This window comes from Homarus americanus, unplaced genomic scaffold, assembly GCF_018991925.1.
Source record: "Homarus americanus isolate GMGI-L3 unplaced genomic scaffold, GMGI_Hamer_2.0 scaffold44060, whole genome shotgun sequence".
Classification (NCBI taxonomy): Eukaryota; Metazoa; Arthropoda; class Malacostraca; order Decapoda; family Nephropidae; genus Homarus; species Homarus americanus.
The window spans coordinates 3,434,521-3,458,407 of record NW_024756871.1 but is presented as its reverse complement, the minus strand read 5'-3'; the positions used below and the strand labels follow the sequence as shown (position 1 = coordinate 3,458,407).

The 23,887-nt window shown below is 41.0% G+C and overlaps 1 protein-coding gene across 1 annotated transcript in view; it reads right to left on the bottom strand.

Moving 5' to 3' along the window:
- Nucleotides 1-8,134: 8,134 nt before the first annotated feature.
- The window catches only part of LOC121857014 (pyrokinin-1 receptor-like), a 28,839-nt gene continuing 13,086 nt past the window's right edge, over nt 8,135-23,887 (bottom strand). The window contains exons 4-5 of the mRNA XM_042352822.1: nt 13,892-14,207; nt 8,135-12,081 (exon numbers count right to left, since the gene is read on the bottom strand). Of these exons, the coding sequence (XP_042208756.1) occupies nt 13,897-14,207 (311 nt within the window). The 3' untranslated portion in view covers nt 8,135-12,081; nt 13,892-13,896. The remainder of the gene's footprint in view (nt 12,082-13,891; nt 14,208-23,887) is intronic.

Here is a 23,887-nt window from a genome sequence, read left to right as displayed (position 1 = left end):
TTATAACTGTATGAAAAATGTTGTATATGTTGAGAACCTTTTAAAAAAAATGTTGTTTTTGTAAAAAATAAATTTCTCTTTAGTATGTAAAGTGTTTTACTTAGATTTTAGGAAAAAAGTTCGACGTGTAAACTGGACACTTCAAACAAGGCAATCGAGATAGTCTATAAACGGGCAAAAAAAATGGACTTTTTTTTGAAGAAAATTTTGAAAATTTCTAAAAATTCAAGTTATTTTTTATAATTTAATTAAAATAAATTAGTTAATATATATTTATTATAAGTTAATCAAAATATAAAATAAATATTTTATAAATTAAATGTTATATTTAAGTTATTAAGAAATAAGTGTTTTAAATGCTTTTTAAAAACATTTGTTTTTGCTGGATTTTCGATTTTTAGTACTGAATATCGAAAAGTGTTTTCGATATTCAGCAAAAAGTGGTTTTCTATAGTGATTACTGAATATCGAAAACTGTTTTCGATGTTCAGTAAAAGTTATTCAAGTGTTGATCCATCACACTAGGAGTTACTAGAACGTCAGATGAGAGTGTTAAGTCAGGTCTATGAAAACTGTGCGACTTATTAACATTTATTATTGATATTAAATACAAAGTTATTATGTGGCTTGGAGAGTAGAGGTCACTGCTGGAGGTCACTCAATATATGCTTGGAGCCAGAGGTCAGGTCACAGTGCTGTAGGTCACACATGTTCTGAGACAATCCACCACACACACCGCCACATGTTGCTTGGAGAGGACAAGTCACTGCTGGAGGTCACTCAATATTGCTTGGAGCCAGAGGTCAGGTCACAGTGCTGTAGGTCACGCCACGTTGCTTGGAGAGGACAAGTCACTGCTGGAGGTCACTCAATATATGCTTAGAGCCAGAGGTCAGGTCACAGTGCTGTGGGTCACTCCACATGTTGTAGACAGGTCACAGTAATTGTTGAAGGCTTCAAGTCACTCTGGGACGACCGTCTCACCTGTAGGGAATAAAGAATAAGTTTATTTTATGGACAAGTCTGGGTCAAGATCTTACATGCCCACAAATAATTATTTTGATAATATATTAACAATTAGTTAACTTTAAAATGCCATTATTAAATTATCCACAAAACTCTACTAACAATATATGAATAAACTGCGTATATTTAACATTAATATCTACAATAAAACTTTGTCTAAAATGCCAGAAACTCTTGAAGAATGGATCTCTTAACAAAGTCCAATAACTTAGGACAATTATATTAAGGTAAAAACTAAAATACTTAAGAATACTACAAATTACCTCAATGGAAATAATTCTGTGAAATGGTTCCTTTGACCTCACCGAGTTTAATGTAATACAGTGTTACGGGTATGATGCCCTCCGGAGGTATATAGTGGTAGGTACTGAGGGTGAACCGTGGGTATGATGATGCCCTCGGAAGGTATGGTGGTACCGAGAGGTAGACCGAGGTGATGCCCTCCGGAGGGTAAAGGTGGTAGGGTCACTGAGGTAGACCGTGGGTATGATGCCCTGTGAAGGGTATATGGATTGACCGAAGAATAGAGTGGGTATGATGCCCTGTGAAGGGTATATAGGGTGTACCAAGGTATGATGCCTGTAAGTGTATATGGTGGTACGAGGTATGATGCCCTGTGAAGGTATATGGTGGTCCGAGGGTATGATGCCCTGAAAGGGTATATGGTGTACCGAGGTGTGATGCCTGAAGGGTATATGGTGGTACCGAGGGTGTGTAAATGGTAGGTCATCCCGAGGTGGGCATCAGTTCTCATACATCCTCCATTATAAACAAGGCGCCAGTAACGCTACGTTAACCCAAGATGGTGACTTAACCCAAGATGGTGACGTAACCTACACGATTATGACAGTTAATCCAAGATGGTGACGTAACCTACACTGAAAATGACAATTGAATGGTGAACGCATAACCTACACTGATTATAATAGTACTACGATGGTGACGTAACCTACACACGATTATGACAGTTAACCCAAGATGGTGACATAACCTACACTGAATTGCAGTTATTGCAAGATGGTGACGTAACCTACACTGATTATGACAGTTAATCCAAGATGGTGACGTAACCTACACTGATTATGACAGTTAACCCAAGATGGTGACGTAACCTACACTGATTATGACAGTTAATCCAAGATGGGCGACAACCTACACCGATTATGACAGTTAATCCAAGATGGTGACGTAACCTACACTGATTATAACAGTTACCAAGATGGTGACGTAACCTACACTGATTATGACAGTTTACTCAAGATAGGTGACGTAACCTACACTGATTATGACAGTTAGCAAGATGGTGACGTAACCTACACTGATTATGACAGATTACCCAAGATGGTGACGTAACCTACACGATTATGACAGTTAGCCAAGATGGTGACGTAACCTACAATTATGACAGTTAAAAGATGGTGACGTAACACCAGTTATGACAGTAAACCCAAGATGGTGACGTAACCTACACTGATTATGACAGTCTAACCAGATGGTGACGTAACCTACACTGATTATGACAGTTAATCCAAGATGGTGACGTAACCTACACTGATTATGACAGTTAACCCAAGATGGTGACGTAACCTACACTGATTATGACAGTTAATCCAAGATGGTGACGTAACCTACACTGATTATGACAGTTAATCCAAGATGGTGACGTACCTACTGATTATAACAGTTAACCCAAGATGGTGACGTAAACCTACACTGATTATGACAGTTACCAAGATGGTGACGTAACCTACACTGATTATGACAGTTAATCCAAGATGGTGACGTAACCTACACCATTATGACAGTTAACCCAAGATGGTAAACCTACACCAATTATGACAGTTAACCCAAGATGGTGACGTAACCTACACGATTATGACAGTTAACCCAAGATGGTGACGTAACCTACACTGATTATGACAGTTAACCCAAGATGGTGACGTAACCTACACTGATTATGACAGTTAACCCAAGATGGTGACGTAACCTACACTGATTATGACAGTTAACCCAAGATGGTGACGTAACCTACACTGATTATGACAGTTAATCCAAGATGGTGACGTAACCTACACTGATTATGACAGTTAATCCAAGATGGTGACGTAACCTACACTGATTATAACAGTTAACCCAAGATGGTGACGTAACCTACACTGATTATGACAGTTAACCCAAGATGGTGACGTAACCTACACTGATTATGACAGTTAACCCAAGATGGTGACGTAACCTACACTGATTATGACAGTTAACCCAAGATGGTGACGTAACCTACACTGATTATGACAGTTAACTCAAGATGGTGACGTAACCTACACTGATTATAACAGTTAACCCAAGATGGTGACGTAACCTACACTGAATATGACAGTTAACCGAAGATGGTGACGTAACCCATCTCTCAGGTTAAAGTATAATATAACATTCCTCGTTCCTTTAAGTGGTATAGATTATGTATTAAAAGTTTACCATAAAACCTCCCGTAAACCAGGTGCGCGGGGTGACAAGTTTACCCTTGGGGAGTAAACTACAAGTATTAAATTAATCAACAAACTCGTAGGTCAACTAACTCCGTCCTGGACACCTGTGTAACCTTCTACACAACTGATGACGTAACAGCAAGGTAAACTAACGCCCACTAAGTACACAGGTAATATACGGCAATACCTGTACACTAATGAGTAACACTACCACCCGTCACCCAGGGAACACCCGTCACCCAAGGAACAACACCACCCGTCACCCAGGGACCACCCGTCACCCAAGGACCACCCACCACCCAGGGAACACCCGTCACCCAGGGAACACCCGTCACCCAGGGAACACCCGTCACCCAGGGAACAACACCACCCGTCACCTGACAATAGCAGTAGCGTCTGTAAAAGCAGCGGTTCGTAATCAACAGCCGTCAGCAGGACACAGACACCAGGCGGGCAGCAGCACTCGGGCAGCAGTAAACAGCGGAAGCAGTACAGTGAAACTAACAGACGCTGGGTGTGTCAGGTCCACTGTCACCTCTATCACCAGTTCACTGTGAGTCTCGGAGACGTGTGAATGAAGCCTCGACTCTCCCAAACTGAACCATCAAACATCTGAATCCCAGTTTACTAACGAAGATATGAGCACTTTTACTAAACCACCGCAGAGAAAATAACCTTTAGTAAATAATAATAATGAATTAATTAACACAATAAAGCTTAATTACTCACATAATTACTTTAATCATTGAGGGAAGTGACTCAATGTTCGAGGACTGATTCGGTGTGTTGTGGTCCTGGCAATGACGTCATCAGTGGGCGGGGTTAGTAAACGAGGTGTTTGGACGATCTGTTAGTTGTTGCGCTGGTTTATAATTGTTGTTTACAGTATATGACAACAGACGAATATGATAAATAAACAATATATTCTTGACTTATCATCGTTTCTTGTAAAGTACACACACACACACACACACGCACACACACAGACGTGATCGACTGCTCAAGCGGCTAACAGACCGATCAGTGACGAACAGGTTAAGTAAAGTAAAGGATAACCCAAGAAAGACGTTAATAGCTTCTTATATCCACTTGTATTAACAGTATGTATTAACCTGTAATATCGTGCGTCACAGTTTAACAGTTCATGTGTGCATAAACTTGTAAGTGTGTAGGTTGTATAAATTAAAATAGTTTCCCCACCTCCAGCATCGTTTTCTCTGATTTGTAAATTATAAAGTCTACGGGAATTGCATGTATGTTTTCAGAAATTGTCAGCTGGAGATCGTAATAAAATTGACCTTAACTCTTCACCATAATCGTAAATTCCTTAGACAGTGAGTGTACCGAGCACAAGAGATCCCCAGTGACTTAAGATTAGCGTAGTGAGTAAAGTAGAGTATTATACACACACACGCACGCACATACACAGACGTGATCGACTGCTCAAGCGGCTAACAGACCGATCAGTGACGAACAGGTTAAGTAAAGTAAAGGATAACCCAAGAAAGACGTTAATAGCTTCTTATATCCACTTGTATTAACAGTATGTATTAACCTGTAATATCGGACGTCAGAATTTAACAGTTCATGTGTATAAAAATTTGTAGTTATGGAAGTCGTGTAAATTAGGATAGTTTCCCCACCACCATTATTGTTTTCTCTGGTTCCGTATATTTTAAAGTCTACGGGAACTGCATGTATTTTTTCGGGATTTGTTAACTGGAGATCGTAATAAAATTGACCTTAACTCTTCACCATGATCGTATATTCCTTAGACAATGAGTGTACCGAGCACAAAATATCCCCAGTGACTGGAGATTAGCGTAGTGAGTAAAGTAGAGTATTATACGCGATGACATGATGGAAAATCTACCACGGAACAACCTTGTGAAGGAATGCAAGCACGGATTTATACCTTGACGCTCCTAGTTGATACAGTTATTGGAGGCGCTGGATGTGTGGACACAAATGCTATAACATGGTGATAACATTAACAATATATTGTACACCCTGACGTTGCCAAATCATTTGACAGTGCACCTCACGAAAGGCTGGAAATGAAATTGGAAGAATACTTGATTTGGGGGAATGGCCTGGCATGGATTGGAGGATATTGCAGACGACGCTAAGCTATTTTGGGAAATTACTGACAAAACAGACTGTGAAACACTATTGCAAGATCTCCATCGACTTCAGGAGGGGTCAAAGGAATGGATTCAGAGATTCATCGTTGCGAGATGCAAGAAGATGCACCTTAGGTACCAACAGCAGGGAAGCGTATCACATGTCTTATTGGTGAATTGTCGCTGGGTTTGTGATCTCATCCTTAGTCCAGGACAAGAGAGTGAGAGGGGAGGGCGGGGAGTGAGGGCCATCAGTGTATCGTGGGGATTACTAACACTCAATATAAATTGCAAAATATTTATTACGTGTGACACTTATTTCCGTAGTCCATACATTAACACGACGCTCTTCTTCGTAAAAGCTACAGAATGCATTTTGAGGGTTAGTAGAGTAAATAACATATACATTTATAATTATTCACTTATAGTTATTACAACATTAGAGGATTTAAATCTTATTATCAGTAATGCCAACGTCAAAATGATCTTGTTGAAGGCAAAAGGCAAAGGTGAGGGGGACTATTTCGACATTGAAAAGTGTACAGGAATTGGTTATAGTTGCGTTTAGCATAGATTTGATCATACGCCTGGCAGTCCTTATTGGGTGGGAGGCGGGAAAAGGTTATCTTAGTGGGTCAGTCAGCTTAGGCGTTTATATGGTTGGCTAAACGCATCAATAAAACACACACAGAGGTGAGACGAAGGTGAGATCCATGGTTATGATACAGAGTAATGAGAGAAAAATGAGGGAGATGAGGGAGAAAATGAGAGAGGTGGTAGGGAAATGCGAGAGATGAGTAAGAATGAGAAATATGAAAGGATATGAGAAATAATCTAAGGCAAGTGGGATAGATTATTATAGATAATTAGTTAAAGGTCAAATTAATATCAACATAAGAGAGTATTTAACATCACATTAAACTTATCTGAAACAAAAAGTTACAAACACACGTCATTAACAGCTGACGTACTATCCTGGCAAAAAAAGTTGACCCAAAAAATCCTTGATTGTCAATACGTACATAATTATAGGTAAAAACAATGGTGTTTTTTTCACAGGATTTTGTTTTCATTAACTCCTATAATATCCTATGATTAAAAACCACTTAAATTGTTCTAAATAGCCGTGGTTTGTGTTTTTAGTTTATCATATTTCCTTATAAATACAGTATTACGGTCTACTGTTGGGGAAAATGGGGAAACTTGAAAGAAAGTCAATGTCACTGATTTGATTTTATACTACAGGAAAAAAAAGAAACTCCCTTGTGTTTTTTTCCCAGGTGTAGGGGGGAGGGAGGGCTTCTAATGACTGTTTAGTGACGCACAAGAGTAACACAGAGGAAGAGAGGTGGGATTAAGGGAAAGAGACAATGAGGAATGGTCCCGGTTAGGAATGTGCTGATTAATATATTGGGTATGATAAATAGTAATAATAATGAATATAACACAAGAGGAAGGGGAGTTAATTGTTACACTTCCGTTTATATAACACACTGTACTGTAGTGATGATCAAAGTATAAGATAACTTGTGTAGATAATAACGAAGATAATGCATTATATATGTTTTGGGGGTGTTGTAGAGAGACCCCACACTACACAAGTGTTGTAGGGAGACCCCACACTACACAGGTGTTGTAGGGAGACCCCACACTACACAGGTGTTGTAGGGAGACCCCACACTACACAGGTGTTGTAGGGAGACCCCACACTACACAGGTGTTGTAGGGAGACCCCACACTACACAGGTGGTGTAGGGAGACCCCACACTACACAGGTGTTGTGGGGACCCCACACTACACAGGTGTTGTAGGGAGACCCCACACTACACAGGTGTTGTAGGGAGACCCCACACTACACAGGTGTTGTAGGGACACACTACACAGGTGTTGTAGGGAGACCCCACACTACACAGGTGTTGTAGGGAGACCCCACACTACACAGGTGTTGTGGGGAGACCCCACACTACACAGGTGTTGTAGGGAGACCCCACACTACACAGGTGTTGTGGGGAGACCCCACACTACACAGGTGTTGTGGGGAGACCCCACACTACACAGGTGTTGTGGGGAGACCCCACACTACACAGGTGTTGTAGGGAGACCCCACACTACACAGGTGTTGTAGGGAGACCCCACACTACACAGGTGTTGTGGGGAGACCCCACACTATACAGGTGTTGTGGGGAGACCCCACACTACACAGGTGTTGTGGGAGACCCCACACTACACAGGTGTTGTTACACAGGTGTGGGGAGACCCCACACTACACAGGTTGTGGGGAGACCCCACACTACACAGGTGTTGGGGAGACCCCACACTACACAGGTGTTGTGGGGACATGTGGGGAGACCCACTACACAGGTGTTGTGTGGGGAGACCCCACTACACAGGTGTTGTGGGGAGACCCACACTACACGGTGTTGTGGGAGACCCCACACTACACAGGTGTTGTGGGGAGACCCCACACTACACCACACCCACTACACAGGTGTTGTACACAGGTGTTGTAGGGAGACCCCACACTACACAGGTGTTGTGGGGAGACCCCACACTACACAGGTGTTGTGGGGAGACCCCACACTACACAGGTGTTGTGGGGAGACCCCACACTACACAGGTGTTGTAGGGAGACCCCACACTACACAAGTGTTGTAGGGAGACCCCACACTACACAGGTGTTGTGGGGAGACCCCACACTATACAGGTGTTGTGGGGAGACCCCACACTACACAGATGTTGTAAGGAGACCACACACTATACAGGTGTTGTGGGGAGACCCCACACTACACAGTCAGACCTGTCATGTCAACACTCTTAATTTAAACAACTTTATTTACACGGATCGTGTGGAGGGTGACTGGGCCTCGGTCAGTATAAGGACACACTAGTAGAGGAGCCCTGTACTGGTCCGTAGTCCTAAGCGGCCTCACACCTATTGGACCTTAATCACTAGCAGCCCCAACCCTAATAGTTCACACTTCTATCTATCCCCAATCTTAGGACCCCAAGTCGTAATGGACCCCAGTCCCAAGGATTAAGTAATGTTAGGTTGGGGGCCTAGTAGGACTGAAACAAACCTATAACTGGGCCCTATTGATCTGCAACGGTTGCATTAGTAATTCAAGTTGCATGAAACACAAATTTAGTAAGGTGTGGACGAACCTGTGAGTGAGGGAGTAAATACTGTGGACTAAATAGAGAACCATGTGTTAGTTGTCCACTGGAGGCGACTGAATTATGTAAACAAAAATGGATTACGAGTCTAAAACATTATTATTATTGATATCTGGTTTAAATAAGGATTACAGGTCTAAAAATATTATTGTTTATGTTATTCTTAAACCACTATAATATAAGCTTAGTTAGTTCTTGTCGATTACTGAAGTGTTATGAAATATTTTAGCGCCTTATTCATCAGAGTATAAACATAAGCTGCGTAACACTACATTTATCGTGTGTGTGTGTGTGTGTGTCTATGTGTGTGTGTGTGTTTTATATTTAGGTAGAGAGGCCGTGTCACTTGGTTCTGTCATATGACATTCTTAGTCTAATTATTATAAGGATATTTACCGTCACCACTGTCATACTATCAACCCTATCACTTCCTCACTGTCAACTATCACTATCAACTCTGTCTCCTCTTCACTGTCACCTCGACTTACATTGTCTATCTATATGTAATGTTATCAACTTCCTGTCTAAACACTATCCTCTACACCCCTTCAACTCTAACATACTCTAACTTTATCAACTGTCTCAAATCAATATTACCGTCAATCGTATCACATCTATAACACTCTGTCTACCGTCAATCGTATCACATCTATAACACTCTGTCTACCGTCAATCTATCATCTCCTAATCCCACTAAACAAGACTTTATTGTTAATATTAAATCACGTTTGTGTATCTTATATATTTACTGAACGACACTTGAGCATTAAACTAATAAAGACAAAAATTGACTTCAGTTTATCTAAGCTATAAGGAGTCACAGATACGTTGAATTCCTTCTGGTTACCTTACGAGTTTGTGAATGGTCAACTATGGTGATTTACTTTGTGTAGTTATCTTAGCAGTAGTATAAAGTGTATATATATATATATATTCCCCTTTTTGGTTGATGCTTAATTGTTTGTTTTTAATGCATCAAGACATACAAGACAATACAGTATTATACAAAATGACAATATCTAGGCTAAGTAATTCCCCTATTTATCATTTTACGAACATGGGATCTGGATGACAGTTAAAGCATTACATGAACGTGAGTGGGTATTGACCTTAATGAGATCCAGGTGTTGTATAAACCTCATCTGTGGACATAGCAGTCACAAGGTATAGATACACAAGAGTGGGGGGGGGAGCTGAAAATGTCTACAGCGTGTGGAGATGTAACATACAGTGTGGGATAAACGTAGTACTTAACGAAAATCTGGATTATGTACAAGGAAACCGATTACTATACAAAATTCCATAGTAAACATTGAAATACTGGGTTGTGTATATATCTTAACTGGGAATTTGATACACATTTTGTCAGTTTTTTGTTAAGTTAAGCTAAAAGTCGGACTATATTAACATGTTGATGTACTTTTGACATGATACATAATTCACGTCTGGTAATGGTGAACTTGACACAGGTAAGGTGGGAAGGTAAGAGACGTGTAACATTTAATTAATAATACAATGTGGATAATATGGTGATACACGGTTATGATTACACATATGGCGTGTGTAAAGTGTGCGTGAAATACACTCAAGAATACACTCAAGAATACACTTAAGAATACACTCAAGCTTCATACATAGATGATAATCACCATACTTGTTTAAATGATGATTATTACACATTAATAAAATATCTAGGATTCTGTTAAGTTTTGGGGAAATTTTCCCATTTTGATTTTATTCATTTTTCCTAAGTACTTATTGTAAACTTTTTTATGATTCCACGCTTATATAAACCTCAATAGAATGTTTGTTTACATCTGAATATATAACGAGAACAGAAACATTAACTAGACCCCAAGATATATTGTTTTTCCTACTAGATTTTAATAGAATAGTCGTTCTCGTTCTCTCTCTCTCCCTCTCTCTCATTCTCCTTCACCTGATTTCACAGGTTTATGAGTTTTGAAACTAAAATTAAATGCTTCATGAGAGCTATGAGAGAGCCATCACATACAGGGGTCATGGGGCGGGGCGTTTCTGGTACATCTAGGCTATCTGATAAATATTTAAGTTTCCCTTACAATTTTATGTTAGTTTTTTCTTATTACGTTCGTTTTTTGTTACTAAAATGTGTGCATAACTATAATATTTATGGCTCACAAACTCCATGGATATGTTACTCAGGTTAGTCTGCCTTGTAAAATGAAGGTTTAGAGGTTATGTACTGTATTTAATCTGCTCTATTTTTAAATATCTTAAGCTCCATTAGGCAGATAATAAACCCTCCAAGACTGACGTCATTCGTCTTGGATTTTCATTATATAGAACACATGGCTACCTCACTATGAACTACCAAATCGTTGTTAAACACTTTTCATACCCAGAATAATCAGGGTATTCTTGGTGGTGTAGCCGGAGACAGTAACTTGATGTAGTATGTGAAGCTATAGTGGGTCTATATGTTGATTCACACACTCAAGAACAGCTATGTGAGTTTCGTGAGCTCAGGTACCACTCACATTGTTGTGGTTTTAGTGTATTTATGTCCTTTCGCTATTTAAGTCTATAAGTAAGTCTTATATATTATTGTTTACACTTAGGAGACAGATTTTAAGACTTAATGTGGCGTTGGTTTAATTATTACTGGAGTTGCTTTGTGATTCACGTTGTCTTTCTCATTATTTTTAAGTTACTCCTCCAAAAATTGGAACTAAGCGTTTTCTCTAGTGAAACAGTGCGTAAGAATGCAAATACTTCCGATATTTCAATTCCAATATAAATGAGAAACAATTTATAGTGTCTCCAGCACTACACATCACTCCTACACACTCCTACACTATACAAAACACTCCTACACACTCCTACACTATACACAACACTCCTACACACTCCTACACTATCAGTCCTGCTTGGTTCACACTTCACCAGCTGATTGGTCATCCTCAGAGTCCAAGTATCTGGGTGCTGGGAAGACTAAAGAAAAACTCGTTGATGAATGAGTACTAGAAGTCCCAAAGCAGTCCTCGAGTACACAAATGAGTCCTTGGGGTCCTACAGGGGGACTTAAGTCGTATCCTTTGTGCCTTGAAAACCCGGAAGGTGTCTTGGAGTGTGTAGGAAGGAGCGAAGGGATGCTAGGAATCCCAGGAGGTGTCTTGAGGTGTGTAGGAAATTGCAGGAGACTGGCCAAGAGTCCTTATCTGAGGTGACCTTAGTGACGGAGAGATCAGGGAGGTCCTTGGACTCACGGCTAGTAGCAAATCTGGTAAGTCCATCTGGAAATAATAAACAATCGTCACAAAATATAAAGAATACACATACAAACAAAGATTAAAATCCACCAATCATGAGGCAGGAGCTTGTGACGTCACCAGGTAGCGCCAATAATGTCACTTCTTAGTTAGAAATCAACACAAAGACGAAACCGCATCGAGTAGAAGAGGAGAGGAAGGGAGGTAGCCAGCCAGTCAGAGGAGGATCTCAAGTACACAGAAACAAAAGAAGTCACAATAATACCTCACTACTCTCGTCCCAGTGTAAATAAAACCCATATATAGTGTGTTTTTTTATTTATTTTAACCCGTCCCCCCTGTTCACCGCTAGACCCCCCATTTTCCTCCCCGCCTCTCTGTAGTCCCCTATTCACCCCTGCTTCCCTCTATTCCCCCTCCCCTGTTCACCCCTAAGCCCACCCTGCCCCCCCTATTCCCCCTACCTTCCTCTCCCCCCTTATTCTCCCTGTCCCTCCTGCTCCCCCGTTCCCCTGCCTCCCCTGTTCCCCTGCTCCCCGTTCCCCCTGAATGAAATATGAACCCATGGCGAAAAAAGAACAATTGAAATCATATCAAAGGAAAAAAAAAAGACCTTTTGGGAGAATTCGTGTGTACCGATGTGAGTTTTAACCTTTTTTCCGCCATGTTGTGAAGATAATTGGAACGAGTTTTTGTAGATGTTATTGTTACGAGAGATAGATGATACAGGGGGTCGATACAGGGGGTAGATACAGGGGGTAGATGACCATTATTATGACCATCATACAACCTGTCGATTACCATTAACTACAAGTCAATCAGTACAAGGCTATTCCCACGAGAGAACAATACTTGGCTCAAGCTGATTGGTCGTCCACACGCTGCCAAACCCAATATCTATGTCGCTTTTTCATTGATGTTTTTGGTAAAAGGAATGACGTGTAATGATCTGGGTCGGGGGGGGGGGGGTTTGGGTCGATATATATGTGTGTGTGTGTGTGTGTGTGTGTGTGTGTGTGTGTGTGTGTGTGTGTTAAAATATTTAATATCATGTAAACGAGAATATTTGGAATCTTTTTTTTACCATAATATCTTTACATATTTCCTTAATGTATTTCCTGGTTCATGTTTATAGATGTTATTTGAGGAATTTTCAAGAACGTTAGACTCACTTAAGTTTGTTGACAAATTGGGACATTAATTTATAAACGAATTCCTTGTGTTTAAGAGTCTATAAGGTTATGAGTCTCTGTTATAATCTTAAGAATATCGCCTCTTCTTCCTCCTCCTCCTCTTCCTCCTCCTCCTCTTCCTCTTCCTCCTCTTCCTCCCACCCTGAGACAGAATTATACCATTATCAAATATTATCTTTTTCATTACATTATTTTAAAAGTTGCTTCTAATAGTCACAAAACAGATGACCTATTTTAAGATTGAATTATATAAGATGATCTTTATAGAATAAGGACATAAGGGTATTTTTTCCTCGGGTTAAACTGGACTAATATAGTGAGATGAGTATACCAGCAGCTTTAATCCTGGGTTCAGTCCTCATACTATCCAATGGTTTAGTTATGAGTAGATTGTGACCTATCAAACCTTTACTGATAATTTATAAGTGTCTCCAACAATTCTATTTACTTACAAGTAATATATTTCTCACTTATACATTACTTATTAATCTACTTACAACTAAATTTATATCTAATTTACCTATTACTTATGGAATTACTTACAATTACTCTATCATTGTCTTGTATTACATATTATTCACTTACAACAATCACTTATTACTTAAAACATCCAGTAAGTATAAACACCAACATCACTTTACCTCAGTTAGACCCAAGTGTGACTGGTACCGTTCGTCTTCAGAGCCTCATCTGTTCTGGATGATCCGGTGGCCTTAGTCGACTGGTGATGGTGCAAGAGAGGCCTCTGGCGTTGATACTGGCTATGGTAAAGACGCTGGTTATTATGGTGGTGGAAACTGCCAGTGCTGGTAGTAGTGGTACTGGTGCTATTACGGAAGGGACCCCGGTGGTGTTGCATGGAGAGGGATCTTTGGTGTCTCCCGCCAGGTAGAGGGAAGTGGTGGCTACTAAGGCCGTTCTTGAAGTTGTCCAGAGTGGCGTCAGAATCTTGGAAACCTATTGAGTGATAGAAGGAAGGGTACTGCAGGGTGTTTGTGTTAAAACGTTTACTGACAACAAAGATTTTTTATGTGTGCTGGTTAAGTGGGGTTCTAGTCCTAATGGGTTCCACTCCTAATGGATCCTAAGCTTAATGGGTTCCAGTCTTAATGAGTTGTTACAGTTAGTTTACCTCCAATTAAAATACACTTTTGTTAGTCTCTCTATAATATGCATCTGACAACGTGAGAGAGACAGAGAGAGAGAGAGAGAGAGAGAGACTGATAGAAGTATTCAGGAGTTTAATATTCCCTCTTGTTGACATCACCTTAAGGAGTCATGCATAAATGCTTAAATAAGATTGAAAATAAATATTAAATTCCAGTAAGTATGAATGTAAAGTCAATAACAGACCCGTACCATAAAAACAGCGCCACAACGAGCAAACAACAACGCCTGTCAGATAAATTACACAGTTTTAAAGATGTTTCGCCAGGCGAGAGTTCGTTTATCTATTTTGTTGCTTGTTATGGCGATTTTTCATGGCACGAGCGTAAAAAAATATATATACCTAATTATTATGTTCGTGGTATTACACACAACATTGTAACAGGTGAGAATAATTAACACGTGCTAAAGACACATTACTGTATACAAACATCAATTAATTGTAACCATCATTAATATTATCATTAATTATTGTTTGTTTTTTTCTTGTTTTTTCTTACTTTCCCTTAATTGTCATCTTCTTCTTTGTCTTCACCTTCTTCTTCATTTCCTTCCACCTCCTCTTCTTCATCTATTCTTCTATTCCTCTTGTTCTTCTCTTATTAAACTTGTTATTCTTGTTTTTCTTTATTTTATTTTTATTTTTCTATTAATATTATTATCGTCACTGTTATCATTTTCTCTTAAGTGGCACTACTACTACTACTACTACTACTACTACTACTACTACTACTAGTAGTAGTCATCGTAGTAGTCGTTGTAGTAGTAGTAAGGAGGAGGAGGAGGAAGGCAAGGGGGAGGACAGAGGAGGAGGGGAAGGGAAGGAGAAGTAATGCAAGGAGGAGGAAGAAGGCAAGGTGGAGAAGAGGGAGAAGGAGGAAGGAGAAGGAGGAAGGAGAAGGAGGAAGGAGAAGGAGGAAGGAGAAGGAGGAAGGAAGGCCAACAGTGTGGTTGTTGTATTGGCGACAGTTTCAACACACAACAATGATTGCCTCTTGCGTTCAGGGCTGGCTAGTCCACGAACCACCTAGGCGTGAAATTTTCTAAAACGTAGAAGCTATCGCCAACACAACACCCGCACCCTAAAATACACGAACTCTACGACCCAGTGTCAAGGAATAACCCCAAAAGACGACCGGACAATTCACCAACTGCACTGACTAACCATTACCCCAGAACGGGATCCGAAAATCGATTAACATCAACGTCCCCCAATTACTGCTGGGTAGACAGAAGCAAATGGCGTAAACAACCTTGCCTCGGCTTTACCACACACACACACACAGAGCAAAATGCTTCTCGGGGTAATTAACGCAGGTAATTAAGTATATTGGGACTGTCACCCGTAATTATCATAAAAAATCAGGTTCGTCCTCAACCTCTGAAAATATAGCTAAATAATGTTGTAATTAATTAAGCAACACTAGTAAGCTTAATTACCCAGTTAGAGAGATACCTTAATTACCTCAGTAATTACAGGTAAGCTGTTTGTTGCAGGTGTCTGAGTCTTACAAACCGATGGAAGTACATTGTTGATGTAACTCATTTTATGGTATTTTCGAATAATATATCGGTTAAATTCGTTGATTTTCAGTATTCAAGTCGGTTAAATTCGTTATTTTTCAATATTCAGACCGTTGAATAATAAGACGGTTAAATTAGTCAAATGTGGTACTATTATAATATGAATTCGGTTAAACAGGTTAATTTTAAATAATAATTAGATAAATACGTTAATTTAAAATAAGTTTTCAAATAAACGTGTTATTTCTGATGACTTGGTGATGGAAGCTACACCAGACGAACTTACACCCACTTCTTACGCCAGACGAACTTAAGCTCACTTCCTACGCCCACTTCCTACGCCAGACGAACTTACAACCACTTCCTACGCCAGACGAACTTACAACCACTTCCTACGCCAGACGAACTTACACCCTCTTCCTACGCCAGGTGTACTTACGCCAACTTACGACGGACGAACGTACGCCCACCTTCTTTCTACATTGGCGATAATCTATATTAAAACTCAGTAGAAGGTAAAAATTCATAGAGACAGACAGACAGACAGAAAGAGAGACAGACAGACAGAGAGAGACAGACAGACAGAGAGAGACAGACAGACAGAGAGAGACAGACAGACAGAGAGAGACAGCATGGAACAATTTCACGCAAGTTGGTCATAATCAAAACGACTTGGAATAAATTCTTACGTCAAAATTACTTAAAATAAAAATAGATTAGAATAAGACCTGTAGACCAAGGGACCTGTAGACCTGGGGACCTGAAGACCTGGGGACCTGAGACCTGGGGACCTGAAGACCTGGGGACCTGAGACCTGGGGACCTGAAGACCTGGGGACCTGAAGACCTGGGGACCTGAAGACCTGGGGACCTGAAGGCCTGGACCCCTGGGGACCTGAAGACCTGAGACCTGGGGACCTGGACCCAAGGGACCTGGGGACCTGAAGACCTGGGGACCTGAAGACCTGGGGACCTGAAGACCCTCGGGACCTGAGACCTGGGGAAGACCTGGGGACCTGAAGACCTGGGGACCTGAAGACCTGGGGACCTGAAGACCTGGGGACCTGAAGACCTGGGGACCTGAAGACCTGGGGACCTGAAGACCTGGGGACCTGACAGGAAGATGCATGTCGTGAGTCATAGACAGATGAACACTAGAGGATTATCTTAAGTTAGGTGGAATAAGAGACTTCACTGAGAGAGAGAGAGAGAGAGAGAGAGAGAACAAACAAGTCCCTAAATCTCCAGGTCCCCCCCAGGTCCCCCACAAGCCCTCTCCACATCAGGTCCCCAAGGTGCCTCGAGCCACAGTTGGGTAAGTAAGCCCAGCCATCACACCCTAGGGAACCACCTCATATCCTCATCATAATTTCCTTAAATCACATCAGCAGAAAATAGAATCTTGGTTCACTTCATTCCTCTCCTCCGGCAGCTATGACATATAAACCTTTTATTCCCAGGATGTACACGACCTACACAGCAAGGAGTGGGAGTGTAGAGGTTTATCTCATATGTGTGTGTGTGTGTGTAACTTCTTAACGAGGCTTAGAGCAGCAGCAGCAGGGGCGAGGGGGGAGGGGGGGGTAAAGTTCTTGGTGTTTTTTTTTGTTTTTTAACCCCAGGATGAATAAGTTGGAAGCAGGAAACAAGAGATTTAAACATTGGTAAGTAATATGGGATAGATGATTAATAGTTACCTTTGAGTTGTTTTTAATTAATATATTGATAAACTTCGACTGCATAATGTTATATTCGTTTAAATGGATAAAATAAATTAATTCACTCCTACACCAGGTGGGTTCTACAACAGGTGGGCCCTATACCAGGTGGGCCCTATACCAGGTGGGCCCTATACCAGGTAGGCCCTATACCAGGTGGGCTCTATAACAGATGGGCCCTATACCAGGTGGGCCCTACAACAGGTAGATGGCTAATAAGAGTACCTTGTGTAAGCTACATGGAATTTATTACGCAAATATTACGATCATACATAAACTGACACACCTACAGTACCTACCACTACACGGTCTACATAAACACTTAAAATACCTAAATTAATTATCATATCAATGTCTCTAAAGTTATGGGACATTTTAATAACATCTTTATCACATGACAAATTACCCAGAGGAAGACAAAACAAAGTGAAAACATCGATACAATAAGGTAAGTCTCCATTAAGGGAACATTGAATTTATAGTTAGTTATGTTTTTTCCTATAATTTCCAAAAGCCATCGATCACTCTCAGCACACATCGTCCACAAGCGTTTCTGAACACCACTCACGACGAACAAATAATCCTAAGGAAATGGGGAGGGGGAGGAGAGAAAGGGGGAGGGGGAGAAGGGGTGAGGAAGAGGTGGATGAACATAAAGAACAAGAATAAGAACAAGAATAAGACCTAAAAATGGACAATAGACGACAGGAGATCAAGAAGGGATCACTATGTAAAAAAACAAAAACAAAAGAGGATCACGCGTCCATTCACAGAGGGATTCAAAACCACACAAGCGAAGGGCATTGAAGAACCGAACCAAAGATGAACGTCTAAAGAGGAGGAGGAAGAGGAGGAGGAGCAGGAAAAGGAGGAGGAGAAGGAAGAGGAGGAGGAGGAGGAGGATGAAGAGGATTCGATACTCTAAAGCTGGTTATTTTGGACGGATTTTGTTCATACGTCATTAGTGTTTAAAGTGAAGGAGGGAAGTAAATAAGGAAGAGAAGGAGTTTGAGGGAAGAGGAGGAGTAGGTTAAAGGAGGGAAGTAAATGAGGAAGATAAGGAGTTTGAAGGAAGAGAAGGAATTAAGGAGAAATTCATAAAACTCAAGAAGATTCATTTTCCGTTTTCAAGGAGGGAAAAAGTTTAAAGTTTCTTCAGTCAAAGGGAGGGGAGGTGGGGGAAGGAGGGAGGGGAGGTTGGGGTAGGAGGGAGGGTAGGTGGGGGTAAGAGGGGAGGTGGGGGAAGGAGGGAGGGGAGGTGGGGGAAGGAGGGAGGGGAGGTGGGGGAAGAGGGAAAGAGGCGGGGTAGAGCACTGTGGTGAGTATTGGGAATCAACAAACTAATCCACTAAATTAAAATAACTATAATACACAAGATATCTGACAGCGTATATCGGACATAAACAATAATATACCGGACTTCAGACATCAGAAATCATATATGGGATTTCTGACATCATATATTATACATCAAACATCACATACCGGACATCACACATATAACGGACATCATATACCGGATATCACATATAGCAGACATCAATTACCGAACATCAAAGACTATATAGAGGACATTATATAACTGACAACAAACATCCAGGAATATAGGAATGAGTTTATTATATAACCTGTGTGTAGCAGACGTCAGTAATATAGCTTATACTACATCAACTTTCAATATAATATTAATTTGTGTCATAGGGAATCCATTTTACGTTAAATTTGGTCGCCAGATTCAAAGCGTTTGTGGGTAAATCTAACATCCCATTAGTTCATTCATCCCCCCACTTACTGTACACTCTATGATGTGATGCTTAGATCAGCGGAAACTTTGTCAGCATCGTATGAGTGGTTGACGCTGCTTCCTCGGGCATCTTAAATCTAGAGCCTCTTCATAAGGTATAATTAGTGACAGATAAAAGATCTTCCCTCACTGTCACCTTCACCAGAGCTAAGGTCGTCTCCTGTCTCTAATTTCTGTCTGTTTATCCCGTTTGGTATAGATTTTCTTTATTTTTGTCTTTTTTTTTTTGGTGTATCGCCCTACTGGTAATGCAAAAAAGACAGACAGACAGACAGACAGACAGACAGACAGACAGACACACTCAATCAACATCACAAACACCTCCTTCCATAATAGTGATCAGGAGTATTAAATCAATCTGGCCATGAGAGTGATGAAGCCCCTGAGACCTGAAGACCTAATCTTACCCTGAACTTGTCAACAGATATATATATGAGGTTCCAATAGGGTTAAATGACCTCCTGTGGATATTAATTTGATATTGTATTTATGTTATGTCTAGATGGATCTCTGTTGCAGGCTATAAATGACTGAGTCTTGTTTATATTTAACCCTTTTGAGTATGATGGTTTAACCCTTTGAGTATGATGGTTTATCCCTTTTGAGTATGATGGTTTAACCCTTTGATGATGCTTTATAAGCCCCGATCAAAAAGACTTAAGTAAAATTATCACTCAACCAAAGTAACTCTTGCTCATAACTCTTTAACTCCTGCTCTAAACTCCTTAACTTTTGCTCAAAACTCCTTAACTCTTGTTCCAAACTCCTTAACTTTTGCTCAAAACTCCCTAACTCTCACTTAAAACCAGTAATTCCAGGTCAAAATATACCACAAAAAAATTCCATAATTCCAGTAAAAGAAAAAAGGTATTGCTCTCTATAAACTGTAACACCACCAACACTCCACTGAGACAGAAGTGAGCGATTAATAGATAAATTGTATTAATAACGAGTAAGCTTTTAACTGTCGTCCCCAGAAGGTAAGAGAAGGCAGAAAAACAGAAGATGAATTAAGCTTTTTACCTGAGATGAGCTCTTGGCTATGAAAACACCTTAAGAAAGATAAAAGCAATCTAGCTTTTAGGAGGTGCTTTCTTAAATGATAAAATGACACACACACACACACACACACACACACACACACACACACACACACACACACACACACACACACACACACATACAACGGGTAGAAACATACATACCTTAACAGACAAGAAACGTACATGCACATACATATACACACAGATACGCACTACTACTTTGCTGTCCTTCGGAATCGAGTATGACGACCATCCAGCTATGACACAATGATATGAGGTTTAAGTGATGTCACCTTCGTTTGTGAGCTCTGAGTGGTGACTCGAGAGGCCGAAACGGGACCGGCAGGGTCTTTCACAGATTTTGCATTTAGTGCGGGAGGGGAGGTAGCAGCGTCTTTCCGGCGTTGGCGCTTGTCAGCCTCGGTTTATAGTCGGGCTAACTGGAAAGTATTGAAACCTTCTCGTGTGGTGCTCCTCCAAACGTTACGGTGTGGAATAATCGTCTCCCAGATGAGGGGATCGAGTTGTCACTTTTTCAGGTTTGTCTTAAGACTATCCTAATACCTTTTCAGTTGCCCGCCAGCGTTACGTTTACTATTTGTTAGGTGACAGTAAAAAGTAGCTGCTTTGGCAGTCTACTGTCGACCATGCGGGTAACATGACCAGTACAGCGAAGTTGTTTATGGATAATAGCAGCCTCGATGCTCCTACAGTTGGTGTCAGCGAGAATAATGGCATATGTTCTCACCTTGTGATACGTGACGTCAAACCCACATGGCTGACACCTATGAGCCAACCCGTGAATATTCCAACCTCGAGCAATGACGTCAGCAGATCTTTGCCTACAGATCCTCTCCTCTCGTGGGGGAACCTCAAAGGAAACGGTGTCGAGGCTCTCAGATATACTCCTGACGGCGCGCCGGTATGGTGACGTTCAGGAGGGGGAGCCTTAAGGTCAAGGACTCATCTCCTACAGGATCTATATTTCCCGTACATCCTTCTCTCCTATAAACGATAACAGTAATTCGACAGTAGAGAACTTTGAACAGTGCTAATAATTAAACCAAGTTGTAAATATTATCACGGAATCTACCATATAAATTACACAGAAGAATTACACAATGACACACACTATTGTCGTAATTAGTTTTCAATTGACGTGATTAATTTTGTTTTAAGCTTGTGTATTTGATCTGAGTGAGAGTAATTAGTTTTTTTAAAAGAGCATAATTAATCACCTCTTACCTCCCCCTCCCACCACAGGCACACACACACTCACAAAAACCTGTACAAGTATTACTTCACTGAGTAAGTTACCCATCTAAACCCAAATGAAGCAAAGAGAGAGTACAAGTATTGCTTCACTGAGTAAGTTCAACCATCACGAGACAAATGAAGCAAAGGAACCGACCTAATCTCTCGTCACTAAGCCAAGTTACACTCCAATCCCTAATTAATTAAGACTCGAGAAGGGCAAAATGACCTCTCTGTTCCCTGGTCATAGAAGTAAGAGTCGTTTTAACCACACACACACACGATAAGTCTGCAGGATCCACTAGCAATTATAGATTCTCTCTCCTCGTGGCCATTACCAACAGAGATGTCTACTCTCAGTGTTTTCCAAAATGGTGAATTCATCATTGTCTTGTTATTGCCTCACCCAGAGAAGATCTTAGCAAGTGAGGTTTTGCTTTGATTCACTGATTCATTATCGTCTCTCTCTCTCTCTGCCATCTCAACTCTCCATCAATTCCTGTCTTCCATCACATATATTCATACTCCTTCCCTCCTTCCCTGTCCCTCACTCTCCCTCCCTTCCCCTCTCCATCCCTCCCTCCAGCCGTCCCTTCCTCCACCTTTCCATTTCTTCCTCCTTCCCTTTATCCATCCATCCTTTCCTCCATCCCCCCCTCTCCCTCCATCTCCCCATCCCTCCCTCTCTCCCTCGCCCTAATTTAAATCTTCAAACACAAAATATCAATCCCAATTTTCTCCATAACTACAAAAAATAAAAATTCAATACGAAACATCAAATCGCGAACGAAAAGGAGAAAAAATTTAATCATCTAGATATTATATCCATGCTAAGAAGGGAAGTCAGTTTTTAGCTAAGTCTTTATGAAATTTGAATGCTAATCAATTTAATGCCAATTTAGTTAATCTAATTTAACAATTGCAGTAACTTTAACACTCTAAAGGTAAGCATTAAGATACAGGTAAAATAACTAATAAACGAAAATACTGTACACCTTCACTAATCTATCACTAGCAAGTCTACGGACTTGGCGCACCCACATTCAACTACAACTAATGAGTCCTGCTGGTCTCTTTAATACAAGGGTGAGGGGGGATGGGGGAGAGGAGTGGGGGTGAGGGGATGGGGAGAGGAGGGGGAGGGGATGGGGGAGAGGAGTGGGGAAGAGGGGGGGAGGGGGGATGTGGGGAGAGATGGGGTGAGGGGGATGGGGAGAGGAGGGGGGTGAGGGGATGGGGGAGAGGAGGGGTGAGGGGATGGGGAGAGGAGTGGGGATGAGGGGGGATGGGGGAGAGAGAGAAATGGGGGGAAGGGGGGTAATTACCACGTGCTTAATACATCTCCACTCGGGTAATTACGGTCACAATCGTCAATTAGGGTCGTAACTGCTCCCACTGATGACGTTCTTACTGTCATTACCTTTGTCTACTGTCCTAATTATCCCTTATTGGGGCATTATAAATGTCTATGTACTGCCATAAGCATAATTTACTGTCCTAATTATCCATCATTGGTTTAATTAGTATCGAAGATGGATTATTTTATCTTTTAACTCGGTAATTAATTTTATAAGAGTTATCCAGTGACTTATAATTAGCCAATACTTAATTAATTAGTCTTCTAAGTTATAAATATCCACAATCTAGATAACGACCATTAGAAACCTTAATTAACATTGTGTTTTATCCAACATCTGGGTAATTATGGTCATTAGCGTTAAATTAGGTGGTTTTCTATCCAGGAAGTGAGTAGTTTGTGTTTTAAACGTTAGACTAATTAGTAACTTAATTACCTAGTACCTGGATTAATTAGTGTCATAGATAAAAATTAGTCATAATGATTAACTAGTTCCATGTACGTCAAGTCATGTCATAAGTTAATTGGTACCGTAAATAAGCTAATTAATGGCATGCTGATAATTAGGACCATTAAGTTTAGACCCGAGGAGGAGGAGGAGGAGGGGGAGAAGGAGGGGGAGGAGGGGGGAAGATGGAGAGGAGGAGGAGGAGTAGGAAGAGGAGGAGGAGTAGGGAGAGGAGGAGGAAGGAGGAGGCGGAGGAGGGAGAGGAGGAGGAAGGGGGAGGATGGGAGGAGGACAAATAGGAGGAGAAGGAGGAAGAGGAGGTA